Source organism: Podarcis pityusensis (assembly GCF_964106645.2).
Source record: "Podarcis pityusensis genome assembly, chromosome: 13".
Classification (NCBI taxonomy): Eukaryota; Metazoa; Chordata; class Lepidosauria; order Squamata; family Lacertidae; genus Podarcis; species Podarcis pityusensis.
In genome coordinates this window covers 10,762,820-10,775,561 of record NC_138038.1, presented here as the reverse complement: position 1 = coordinate 10,775,561, position 12,742 = coordinate 10,762,820, and the positions used below count along the sequence as shown (strand labels likewise).

Below are 12,742 nucleotides of genomic sequence, written 5' to 3'. Positions count from 1 at the left end.
TGCATATTCCAAATTATACAAATACATCTCATATAATCCAAATATTCTGCCAAATTATAATTTTTTGTTGGGGCTTCCCATGCTTCAAGTTCAGTGGGGTTCCAATCATCTTATGTTTCTACTGCCTTGAGTTTCCAATAGTTCCTTCTTTAAATCTTCCTGTTGTTATCCTTCCTTCCTTCATGGCTTCTCAATTTGTATTGTATTATTTTATACACTGTGACTTGCCGTAGTTTTTATTTATTATAGTTTAGAGATTATTTATTGTAATTGTTAAGAGTGGATTTCTGTTTCATTTTTATACGCTGATATTTCATATTCTATACTCTTCTAGTGGATTGTTGAATCTGACTTTATTTGATGTAAGTTGCTTATTTTAAAGTTATGTTTTATTATCACATTTTTGGATTGGATTGTTATATGGTGTACATTCTTTGCCTCTTCAGCTTGTAAACCGCCTTGGGTATAGTGAAATAGAAATAGAATTAAACGTGAAATGAAAAATGAAAATTAAACATCCCTCCCCTTCTCTGACAGGTGTCCCTTCCTCCTTCTCTGGGAGAAGTGAATGACGCCATACTATAATGACTAGGCTCAGAAAGGCTTTTAAAAGTTTAATGGTTGTTTGTAGCAATTATCTCAAATTTGCATGGTAAGGAAGGGCCCTCTTTGAGTCTGCAAGCCCTTGTACTCACCGAGAAAGCACCTTTACTTGAAATATTTCAGATTAGCAGTCGGAAATGTGAGGGACTGGTGGAGGGGGGGTGAGCAAAAAGAAGCCAGGTACTTCTCTTTGCTTTCTTTGGTAGGGTTTTAGTTCAGGTGAACAGTGTACAGTGGGACCTCGGGTTAAGAACTTAAATTCGTTCTGGAGGTCCGTTCTTAACCTGAGGTACCACTTTAACTAATGGGGCCTCCCGCTGCTGCCGTGCGATTTCTGTTCTCATCCTGAAGCAAAGTTCTGAACCCGAGGTACTATTTCTGGGTTAGCAGAGTCTGTAACCTGAAGCGTCTGTAACCCGAGGTACCACTGTAATACTTTAGAAATACAGTCATACCTTGGGTTGAAGTTGCTTCAGGTTGAGCGCTTTCGGGTTGCGCTCCGCGGTGACACGGAAGTAACGGAACGTGTTACTTCCGGGTTTCGCCGCTCGCACAGACGGTCAAAATGATGTCACGTGCATGCACAGAAGCGGCGAATTGCGACCCGCGCAGACATGGGTTGCATTTGCTTCTGGATGCGAACGGGGCTCCGGAACGCATCCTGGTCGTATCCAGAGGTACCACTGTAAAGTGTTCTGAAATAGTAAACTCTTTGTAAGAGTTTACCCATTGACTATAGCAGCTTTCCCACTGCCTTCGAAAGAGAAAACTCTACTCCCTTAAAAATAAAACTGTTTCAGCTTATGTAACTCTTCGGACGACAATCCACATAAACGAGCAAGTTGACAAATCATGGATTTTCTCACTTGGGCAAAGTGGGGTCTGCGGGTGAAAACATGGTTGTGTCTGATCACTTCTCACCACAACCTGATGGAGAAGGGAACTGAACACTTTTCCTTACCATTCTGAGGGCCCGAAATGAAGGAACTTGCATGACTGAAAAATAAATTCTGCATTCCTCTTTCAGAAAGCCTTGGCAGGGCAAAGACACTGGACTTGGAGGGAAGCCATTAAAAGGGGGAATGTGGGGCTAGAAGTTCTTCAATTGCTGTTCCATAAACCAGGGGTGAGCCATGTTAGGAAACTCAAGACATATAAGGTCACTGCCAAATAGCAGCTTAAAACCTAGGTTACGGTCGCCACAACAGAATGTCTAGGCGCCATTCCGCCCCCCCCAATGAGATTTCTTTTTCCTTTTCTTCAGTTCATTTCTAGACTGCTTTATATCTCGAAGAAGAATTCTCAAAGCGCTTTACAACCCATTAAAACATCAAATAAAGAAATCCAGAATAAAACAAATTCATGCTGCAAGGAAAATATTCCAGACCCTTCTCCAAGTGACATTTTGCTTCCCCCCATATTTATTTGCCTACTTAATTTAGCTCATAGCACAGCAGAAGTACTCTAGGAAGCCAGGGTGATGTAGTGGTTAGAGCAGGGGTCAGCAAATGCTTTCAGCAGGGTCCACTGTCCCTCAGACTTTGTGGGGGGCCGGACTATATTTTGAAGGGAAAACAATGAACGAATTCCGATGCCCCACAGATAACCCAGAGATGCATTTTAAATAAAAGGACACATTCTACTCATGTAAAAACAGGCTGATTCCTGGACCATCCGCTGGCCGGATTTAGAAGGCGATTGGGCCGGATGCGACCCCTGGGCCTTAGTTTGCCTACCCATGGGTTAGAGTGTTGGAGTAGGACCTGGGAGATCAGGGTTCAAATATGTACTCTGTCATGAAGCTGACTGGGTGACCTTGGGCCAGTCACAGCCTACCTCACAGGATCATTGCAATGATTAACTGCTGAGCTGCTTAAGAAAGCCGGAGGGGCCAGCCAGGTGGAGATGACAGGTGCCAACCTGGCATTCAAAGATCTCCAAGTGGTCGCAACTGGACCTACGCCAGTCACAAAACGTGCCTGGCACCTGGCTAATTTTAAAAGCCGGGGGGGGGGGGTGAGGAAGCTGTGGCCTTCCAGATATTGGCAAACTTCAACTCCCTTCTTCCCTGACTATCGGCGACGTTCCCAGGGACCATCCTAACCCCAGCTAACCTAAGCTGGATAGGTAAAGGTAAAGGGACCCCTGACCATTAGGTCCAGTCGTGGCCGACTCTGGGGTTGTGGTGCTCATCTTGCTTTATTGGCCGAGGGAGCCGGCGTACAGCTTCTGGGTCATGTGGCCAGCATGACTAAGCCGCTTCTGGCGAACCAGAGCAGCGCATGGAAACGCCGTTTACCTTCCCGCTGGAGAAGGTATTTATCTACTTGCACTTTGACGTGCTTTCGAACTGCTAGGTTGGCAGGAGTAGGGACTGAGCAACGGGAGCTCACCCCATCGCAGGGATTCGAACTGCCGACCTTCTGATCGGCAAGTCCTAGGCTCTGTGGTTTAACCCACAGCGCCACCCGCGTCCCAAGCTGGATAGCATCCTCCAAATCAGGCACCCCCAAACCCGGCCCTCCAGATGTTTTGGGACTACAACTCCCATCATCCCTAGCTAACAGGACCGGTGGTCAGGGATGATGGGAATTGTAGTCCCAAAACATCTGGAGGGCCGAGTTTGGGGGTGCCTGTTCAAAATCCTTAAATTTCCTGAGGGGTCAAGGTAAGGAGTGCCAGGCGTGCGTGACACTACGGCACGCCCAGTTAACACCTATCAGATGACCAGGTTCAGGATCTGGTCTCTCCAGCTAGGCAAGCTTTTGTAGTGGTAAGTGAGCTCACGCCCCCCCCCAGCTCTGCTTTGGCGTAGCACCCCACTGGGGAAAACAAGTTCTGGCAGCATCGCACAAAGGCTATAGTTAAAAGACATGATGAAGTAGCTGGAGCATTTCCCCTGTCAAAAAAAAAAAAAAAAAAAGGTAGAGCACATGGAAATTACTTTGGGGGGGGGAGAATAAATGAATCAGATAATCATAGAATTGTAGAGTTGGAAGGGACCCTGAGGAAAAACAAATGGAACCAGGTTAGCTTTGCCGTGGTTTAATGTATTTTTAATCTTTGTATTAAACGTATTTTGGGATGCGGGTGGCGCTGTGGGTTAAACCTCAGAGCCTAGAGCTTGCCGATCAGAAGGTCGGCGGTTCAAATCCCTGCGACGGGGTGAGCTCCCGTTGCTCGGTCCCTGCTCCTGCCAACCTAGCAGTTTGAAAGCACGTCAAAGTGCAAGTAGATAAATAGGTACCACTCTGGCGGGAAGGTAAACGGCGTTTCCGTGCGCTGTTCTGGTTCGTGACATGCTGGCCACATGACCCGGAAGCTGTACGCCGGCTCCCTCGGCCAATAAAGTGAGATGAACCCCAGAGTCGGTCACGACTGGACCTAATGGTCAGGGGTCCCTTTACCTTTATTAAATGTATTTTAATGTATTTTTAATCTCTGTTGGAAGCCACCCAGAATGGACGGGGTACAAATAATAATTTTTTAAAATTTATTATTATTATTATTTAGTCCAAGTCCATGCAATGCAAGAATATGCAGCTAACCTATACGGGGATCAAACCTGCAACCTTGCCGTTATCAGCACCACGCTCTAACCAATTGAGCTACCTAGGGTGACAGACAAGGATGGTTAAGACAGAGGTGCGCAAAATCAGGCATGGTATTGGGGAGGGGGAATGTCCCCGCCCCTTTCAATGCTAAAACTGAGGGTCACGCTGTTAAACTGGTTGGCCAGCAGACTGGGGACAGACAAAAGAAAGTCACACAATGCATTGCTAGGCCACAATTCCCATCATCCCTAAACATTGGCCACATTGGCTAGGGCTGATGGGAGCTGGAGTCCAGGAACAGCTGAAAGACCACAGGTTCCCCAGCCCTGACGCAATGTATTGAACTTATGGCCACAAGAGACAATGGCCATGGGCTTAGATGGCTCTAAAATGGGATTGGACCTATCCTCTATAAACGGGCCTATCGATAGGTATTAGCCATAATAATTAGTCCAACAGCCATGGAGAGGGCTGTTGGGTTCAAGCCCTGCTGTGGGCTTCCCAGAACCATCTAATTCAGCCGGGAGGCGGGGGCGGGCGAGCTGTTGATGGACTCAATCTCCCATCAGCTCCAGGCAACATGGCCACTGGTGATGGAAGATGGGAACTGTAGTCCAACAGCATACAGAGGGCCACAGTTTCTCCATTCCTGCTTTAGCTAGACATAGGTAAAGGTAGAGGAACCCCTGACCATTAGGTCCAGTCGTGGCCAACTCTGGGGTTGCGGCGCTCATCTCGCTTTATTGGCCGAGGGAGCCGGCGTACAGCTTCCAGGTCATGTGGCCAGCATGACAAAGCCACTTCTGACGAACCAGAGCAGTGCACGGAAACGCCGTTTACCTTCCCGCCAGAGCGATACCTATTTATCTACTTGCACTTGGACGTGCTTTCGAACAGCTAGGTTGGCAGGAGCAGGGACCGAGGAATGGGAGCTCACCCCGTCGCGGGGATTTGAACTGCCGACCTTCTGATCGGCAAGTCCTAGGCTCTGTGGTTTAACCCACAGCGCCACCCACGTCCCATACATGCTTCCAATTTTACTACTGTTGTTGTTGTTGTTAAGTCATTTAGTCGTGTCCGACTCTTCGTGACCCCGTGGACCAGAGCATGCCAGGCACTCCTGTCTTCCACTGCCTCCCGCAGTTTGGTCAAAAATTTTACTACTAAGCAGGATTAAATAGGAGGTGCTCAAAGTACATTACAAAGAAAGACTCTGTCTGTGTGGACAACCCTGCGTCGAGGACCTGTGCCATTACAGTGGTACCTCAGGTTACATATGCTTCAGGTTACATACGCTTCAGGTTACAGACTCCGCTAACCCAGAAATAGTACCTCGGGTTAAGAACTTTGCTTCAGGATGAGAACAGAAATCGGGCTCCGGCGGCGCGGCAGCAGCAGGAGGCCCCATTAGCTAAAGTGGTGCTTCAGGTTAAGAACCGTTTCAGGTTAAGAACGGACCTCTGGAACGAGTTAAGTATGTAGCCAGAGGTACATACTTATTTATTGCAGTGCCCATTATATATAGACCCAAGAGACCGATTTATAAAACCCCTATTTATGAGTGGAATATATCTGAATGGAAAGGGTGAAATGGCTGCTGAGCAACACCGACGACTGTTACTTATAAAGTAGCACTCTATGGGCTGGTAGCTAAGAAGATCAGGAGGAAGGAACTGGATAAAATAGCGGTCAACTGCAAAGGGGATTCGGATATTTAATTTGGCACATCTTACCTGAGAATCTTCTGCTACTCTATTCTATTTAATGCAACAAATAATTTTAGTAGCCGTGACCATGTTTTTATTGTATGTGTGGTGCCCGATGATTGTTATGGTTATGGTTATTGTTGTTTTTTGTTGTTCTCCTTCTGAATAAAGCCATGGCCTATGGCTAGTGCAATAAAAAGTTTAATTGGAAATTGGAAATAGGAGGTGCTCCCCAGCCATGGCAGAGGAAAGGGAGGGGAAGTAATAATAATAATAATAATAATAATAATAATAATAATAATAATTTATACCCCGCCCACTCTGGGCAGCTCAAAGAAGCATGTGTATATTTAGCCCCCAATAACTTGTCTCTGGGATTTGTGATGCAACCTTTTTATGCCTTCAGCCAAATCATCTACCGCCCCAAATTTTGTTTCCTCTTGGGAGGGCAACAGGGCCTACAAATGCTGCCATGTGTTGGCAAACCAAGGCTACAACTCGCTGGGCAGTCCAGCTTGGAGATCCCTTCCCCCTCCTCCCAACCCAGGGCTAGCGCTTCCTCTTCCGTGGACGTCTAATAACACCTCTGCGGAGATCTGGAGAACCCCAAACCTGTTCCTTCCAACCTGCAGTGATGCATCGCCTCCAACATGTCACATCCCGTTCCTCTTGACAGGACATGCCTTTGTGACTGGAGACATTTCAGAGCAGAAAGGTGTGCGTGAGTGTGAGAGAGAAAGAGACTCCCAATTTTCCCAGCAGATCCCGCTTCGGGTTAAGCTAAACCTTTTCAAGTCCCTTGGCCAGCCAGACTGGAATCCGCTTCTCTACAACGTTTTGCCTGTACAGTGGTACCTCTGGTTAAGAACTTAATTCGTTCTGGAGGTCCGTTCTTAACCTGAAACCGTTCTTAACCTGAAGCACCACTTTAGCTAGCTAATGGGGCCTCCTGCTGCCGCACCACCGGAGCACAATTTCTGTTCTCATCCTGAAGCAAAGTTCTTAACCCAAGGTACTATTTCTGGGTTAGCGAAGTCTGTAACCTGAAGCGTCTGTAACCTGCGGTACCACTGTACCACACTTCGTCCAAGGATCACAGGGCGGCTTACAATGTAAAAATACATAAATACATACCATCGTAACAAACAATAACCCCCACACACTGTTTAAAAGGCCATAGATTGCTTAATTAGCCAAAGGCCTGGGAGAAGAGGAATGTTTTTGCCCGGTGCCTAATGATAGGTAACGAAGGCGCCAGGCGAGCCTCCCTGCGGATAGCATTCCACAAGTGGGAAGCCACCACAGAAAAGTCCCTGCTCTCGTGTTGCTGCTCTCCAGATCTCTTGCAGAGGAAGCCCACAAGTGCAAAGGTATGCCTAGTATCCAAAGTACTAGGTCAGAGAAAGGAAATATTTTATTAGAGGGAACAGGTTTGTTCTACCCTAGAGAATATCATTATTCCTGTAAAAAAAAATCAACTGGCACAAATCTACGGCTGTCAAGAAATTCATCCTTTGGAGCTGGTCTGGGTCCTATTCTGGAAGAGGCAGTTGGGTGGGCAATAGGGCAATAGAGGGAGGAACTGGCGGTGCCCCTTTTGCTTCCCAGGGAGAAAGCAGAGGGAAATGGAGGGTGGGGAAGATGAATGGCTCCTTTCTGAACTCCGGTCGCGCTGTGAAGGGCCCTGTGTCCCAGCCAGGCAAAAGGCAGCCCTGCTCTCTGTCACTCTTGAAGCTGGCCAAGCTTCAGCTCTCCATGACTTCCTTTTGCCCACGGTGAAAAGGAAATGGGTTGGGAGGAAGAGGTGGCCAAGCAGCCAAGACAACAGCTCATTCTGCATAATTCATGGCCGTAGAATTACATAAGGATTATGAATATGAGGAGACACCCGCTCCCCAACTCACGTTGCCAGCAAATCATTCCTGCCACTTAGTTCATGCGACCTATCCGGAGAAAGCGCACCCTCCCCCGAAATTGGGAGGATGAGGAGATGGGCAGTGCTGCCCTGGGGACGGCTCCCAAACTGCTTACAGGATGGAGCCAATCACGCCGATGGGGCCGGGTGTGCTATCCTGCAGGTTAGATCGGCCCCAAAGAGCATATATCCTAGGTGCAAAAGCGCCTGAAGAAGTTTATGCACCGATTTCTACCGCGCCAGTCCTCCTTGGATCCACCTTCCTTTGCTCCTTTGCAAATCAAGAACGCAGGTCCAGGGCTGCATGAGTCAAGGCTCACTAAAGCCTCCGAACACGTTTCAAGCGAATTCCTTTACACTGAGTAAAGCGAGCAATTCTCTCCCCCCGCCCCCGACGCACAGGACAGAGCTTCCAAAGGCGAAGCCGCAGTTAACCTGCGCGAATTTACGTCCCAGGCGCGTTCAGAACACTTTGTCCTCCTGGTCCCGTCCCGCCCCCCCCCCCCGGGGGGAATCGGGGGCGCGGGGACGAGTTAAGGCACGCGGGCTCCTCTAGGGTCGCAAAAGCGCAAGGTATTAAAAAAAATAAAAGTGAGATCTGCCGGCCAGCTCTGCAGAAGCTGCAGCCCCCGGGCGGGAATAGGACGCAGCAAGTAACGCCGGGAGCTGCCCAACTCACCTCGTCGCCTTTGCTGCGCAATTCGAAGGACTCCTCGGCTTCGTCGTCGTCCGCCCCCCCTTTGCCTGCCTCGCCATAGTCGCGTCGGAGCAAGGTGAAGCCTTGCCTGCAGCACAGCAACCACCACAAGCCGCCGGGGAACGGCATCCGGCGCCTGAGCTCGCCGCGGGAGCCTCGATCCGCGCGCGCAAGGCGAGCCAAGGAAAGGACGGTGCGCCCAGGGCGCGTTTGGAGACGCCAAACAGGGACCCTCCCGGCGCGCAGCTCCCCGGCCGTCTGGCGCGCTCGCTCAGCCCGCGCTCGCCCCGCCCCGGCTCTCCCCGCCCCCGCGCCCGAGCTAGGGAAGAGGAGGAGGAGGAGCGCGTCCCGGCCCAGCCCCGCCGGTTGCCCCGGGAGGAGCCGCCCTTTCCGGGGGGCCGGCAGCCGGATGCGTCACGCGGACCGGCTGGGAGAGGGATACAGGCCCGGGGCGCGCTCGGCTTCCCGCTGCCCCGGAGCCGGAGGCAAAGCAGGCGGGCGGGCTCCGGTCTGGTGCCAAAACTCAAGGATCGGGGCCGGGTGGAGCGATCGGGGCGGCTCAGAAAGCGCCGCCGGGACGGGGCTGCGCCTTTTCCCGACTTCGGCCGGAGAAGGGAAAGCGCAGGGGCGAGTTGGGGAGGGGTCTCGATCCGAGGTATCTGAAGCCTCTGGTAAGGCGGCAGGGAGGCTTCTGCTCGAGAAGCAAGAGGCGCAGTTCTCCTGAGCATATGCAGAGGTTTTCGTTCCTCGGCTGCAGTGGCGTTAACCGGCTCCCCGTCCGCCCTCTTAAGTACACACCTGGAGTTGTAATGGAGGGTAATATGTGATTTCCTGGCGAACTCGGAAGGCAGGTTTCGCACGCCGAATAGCCTCCAACATTCCCCGATGGAGAGAGGGACGTCAACTGGGCAGCTTACAACATATATAGAAACATAATGAAACGTTAAACAGAAAAACTTCCTTATGTAGTGCTGCCGTGAGATATCGCCTAAAGGTTGTATAGTTACTTATCTCCTTGGCTCTGGAGTTGCCTAACTCCATACCCTCCTACATTTCTCTGATGAAAACAGGGACGTCCTAAGGAAAAGCGGGTCATTCCAGGATCAAATCAGAAACCGGGACGATATCTATGGATCTGGAACTGTCCCTGGAAAATAGGGACACTTGGAGGGTCTGATCCAGCCTTGAAAGATGTGGAACATAATAAAAAGGGAGAGTTGTTCTGAGAATGGGCAGACTCGCTTTTTCTCTATTCCCAGGGCATTTTTTAAAATCCTTCTGCATGACAGAAATTAAGAACTCTTAGGCACGTCAGGTTCTTTGCGGTAGCTCCAGAGAAGCTGCGAAACATTCGACTGGGGAAGACAAGTCTATCAACAGCTATCAATCACCCAACTATTAATTAGCCTCCGTTTTGGGAGGTGCTATGTGATTAAATACTAGGCTAGCCAGCAGTAGGGAAGGGTGGCTGTTGACTTCACGTCCTGCTCTTGAGTTTCCCTGGAGGCGTTTAGTTAGCCACTGTGGGAAACAGGATGTGGATTAGATGGTTTCCTTGGCCTGATCCCACAGAGCTCTTATTAGGCTTTGCATTTCAAAGGCGGTGGCAGCAGGTCTGCAACTGCCTCTTCCTTCACCCATCAGCTTTTCCCATCAGCTAATGAGAAAACAAGTTGCATCTGAGGTTGTTTTTTTTAGTGAATTTCGTGGTTTTTGTTGCACTTACCTTACCTCTGAGGAGGCCAAGGATATTCGTGTATGACAGTTCCTTCAGTCGACAAATCATCTCACCAGCAGTCTGCACTTTGCAGCCTCCCCAGGTGCCCAAGTTTCAGCTAGAGCTCAGGGGAAACCATTATGAGGCAATCTTTCTTGTGAGAGGGTAAGGAAGTGTAAGGAACCAAGGAGGCTGTACATGTGCTTGAGAAATGTTTACCAGAAAGAAAAACATACACCACCCTTCTCCACCTCTCAACAGTAAGGAAGGCTCAAAACCTCGCAGCCACTGAATTTCTAAAGAACCCTGAGAATGATGCAAAAAATAAAGTAGCAATTTTTTGTTTTTTTGCAGAGGATGAAAACTCAAGTAACTGGAGGACAAATTCCAACACAGCCCTGTGCAAAGTCTTTGTTATTCTGCCATATTCAAAACAACCATTTTCACATTTGATGTTAAAAATGTGTTTCTGAGTGTACCTCTTGCTCTGTTTATACTACATGTTACTCATGTGGAAAAGAAAGCAGAACAGCATGGAATTTTGACACTGTACATTTTTCTAGCTGCTTGTTGCAGACTGATCTAAAATAGCTAGGAAGATTTCAAATTGCGGTTTGTGGTTTTGCTTTCAAACAGCTGCAGGGACCCTGGTTTTTATATCTCCCCCCTTGCCATTTTTCAGGTAAAAGACTGGCATGAGAAGGGCATCTGGCGCCCTTCCATGCCCCTACCCAGTTTAGGAGGCTCAGGTGGGCTTTTTTTTGGGGGGGGGGGGACTGAAACCTATCCTGCTGCAGTCAAAATCTGAAGCCTCCATAGCTGCTTTTAATTGGGAAACATTAAAAGAAATATATAAAGAAACCCTGTCATGGCTCTCCTGAATCATATTTCAGAATTTTTGCAACTATGCATGAGGGGAGGGTGAAATGATATTAATAGGTAGCTAAACTGTGTTAAGTTGCGCCCAACAGCTAAGGTGCAATTGGTCATTTTAGTTGTACGGTCCTAAGGACACCCCCCCACACACACTATTTAGACAGTAAGTAAGGGCTTCAAAATGTAGTAAGATAACCCTGCTGCATTTGTGGGCCTTGTTGCTAATTCGGCTTGGACTTTGGCCTCCCGCAGTCCTCCCCTGATGGCATCGCTGCTGCCAAGTAGATTCCTGGAATGGCATCTCTTGCCTGGTCAGTTTATCCAAGGCAGCTGAGTCTGAAAGGCTTTCTGAAAGAATTATGCCCCGAGATTCCACCACCATCCCTGGTTTGGATCCTCTGCTTTGCAGGGATCAGAGCTTTTGGCATCTCTCAAAATCTTTACAGATCCAATCTTCAGGGAAGGATGTCAAAAGAGCATGAGAGGGAGGTGTTGGCAGGCTGAAGGGAACGCCAAGTCTGCAGTATCTTTGGGGTGAGGACTCAGTGGACACAGGATGCTGCCTGTTTTGGGGCAGGGGGAGGGGAGAAAACTCTTCTTTTTATCCCCATATTGCGGGTTGAACTGTACACAGCAATTCTGCAGTATAAAAAGGTAAAGGGACCCCTGACCATTAGGTCCAGTCACGGACGACTCTGGGGTTGCGGCGCTCATCTCGCTTTACTGGCCGAGGGAGCCTGCGTACAGCTTCCGGGTCATGTGGCCAGCATGACTAAGCCGCTTCTGGCGAACCAGAGCAGTGTACGCAAACGCCATTTACCTTCCCGCCAGAGCGGTACCTATTTATCTACTTGCACTTTGATGCGCTTTCGAACTGCTAGGTTGGCAGGAGCAGGGACCGAGCAACGGGAGCTCACCCCATCACGGAGATTCGAACCGCCAACCTACTGATTGGCAAGTCATAGAATCGTAGAGTTGGAAGAGACCACAAGGGCCATCGAGTCCAACCCCCTGCCAAGCAGGAAACACCATCAGAGCACTCCTGACATATGGTTGTCAAGCCTCTGCTTAAAGACCTCCAAAGAAGGAGACTCCACCACACTCCTTGGCAGCAAATTCCACTGTCGAACAGCTCTTACTGTCAGGAAGTTCTTCCTAATGTTTAGGTGGAATCTTCTTTCTTGTAGTTTGGATCCATTGCTCTGTGTCCGCTTCTCTGGAGCAGCAGAAAACAACCTTTCTCCCTCCTCTATGTGACATCCTTTTATATATTTGAACATGGCTATCCTAGTCCTAGGCTCTGTGGTTTAAACCACAGCGCCACCCACGCTGACATTTTAAATTCCCTGCCCTGGAGCTCAAGACCACCCCTCCATACCTCATACATACATCACAGAAGGGGTGTAACCCAAGACCACCACCCCCCCCACAAACATCATACCTACATCACAGAAAAGGTGGTCTACAACAGAAATTTGAATGCTGTTTTTCCTGTCTGCCACGTTATCTGATAATGCCTTATCTGATTGCCTTTCCGGGTAGTCTGGCCATTCCTTTTAAATGCTTATTTTACACATTTTTTTTTAGTTCATTATATATCATTTCCCAGAAAGTCTTTATTACCTTACACAGCTACCACATATGATAAAAGGTACCTCCCTTTTCTTTACAGGT

General features: G+C 49.0%; 1 protein-coding gene across 3 annotated transcripts in view; it reads right to left on the bottom strand.

The window, feature by feature from the left end:
* Positions 1-10,752, bottom strand: part of PLEKHH3 (pleckstrin homology, MyTH4 and FERM domain containing H3) — a 38,898-nt gene extending 28,146 nt beyond the window's left edge. Inside the window, exon 1 of one of the 3 annotated variants that reach the window (XM_080976778.1) lies at positions 9,274-10,752. In XM_080976778.1, coding sequence (XP_080832904.1) covers positions 9,274-9,354 — 81 coding nt within the window. In that variant the 5' untranslated portion in view covers positions 9,355-10,752. Of the gene's footprint in view, positions 1-1,564; positions 1,781-8,457; positions 8,746-9,273 lie in introns of those variants that run through there. The other 2 variants (XM_080976777.1, XM_080976779.1) reach the window with 2 other exon arrangements.
* Between the last annotated feature and the right edge of the window lie 1,990 nt (positions 10,753-12,742).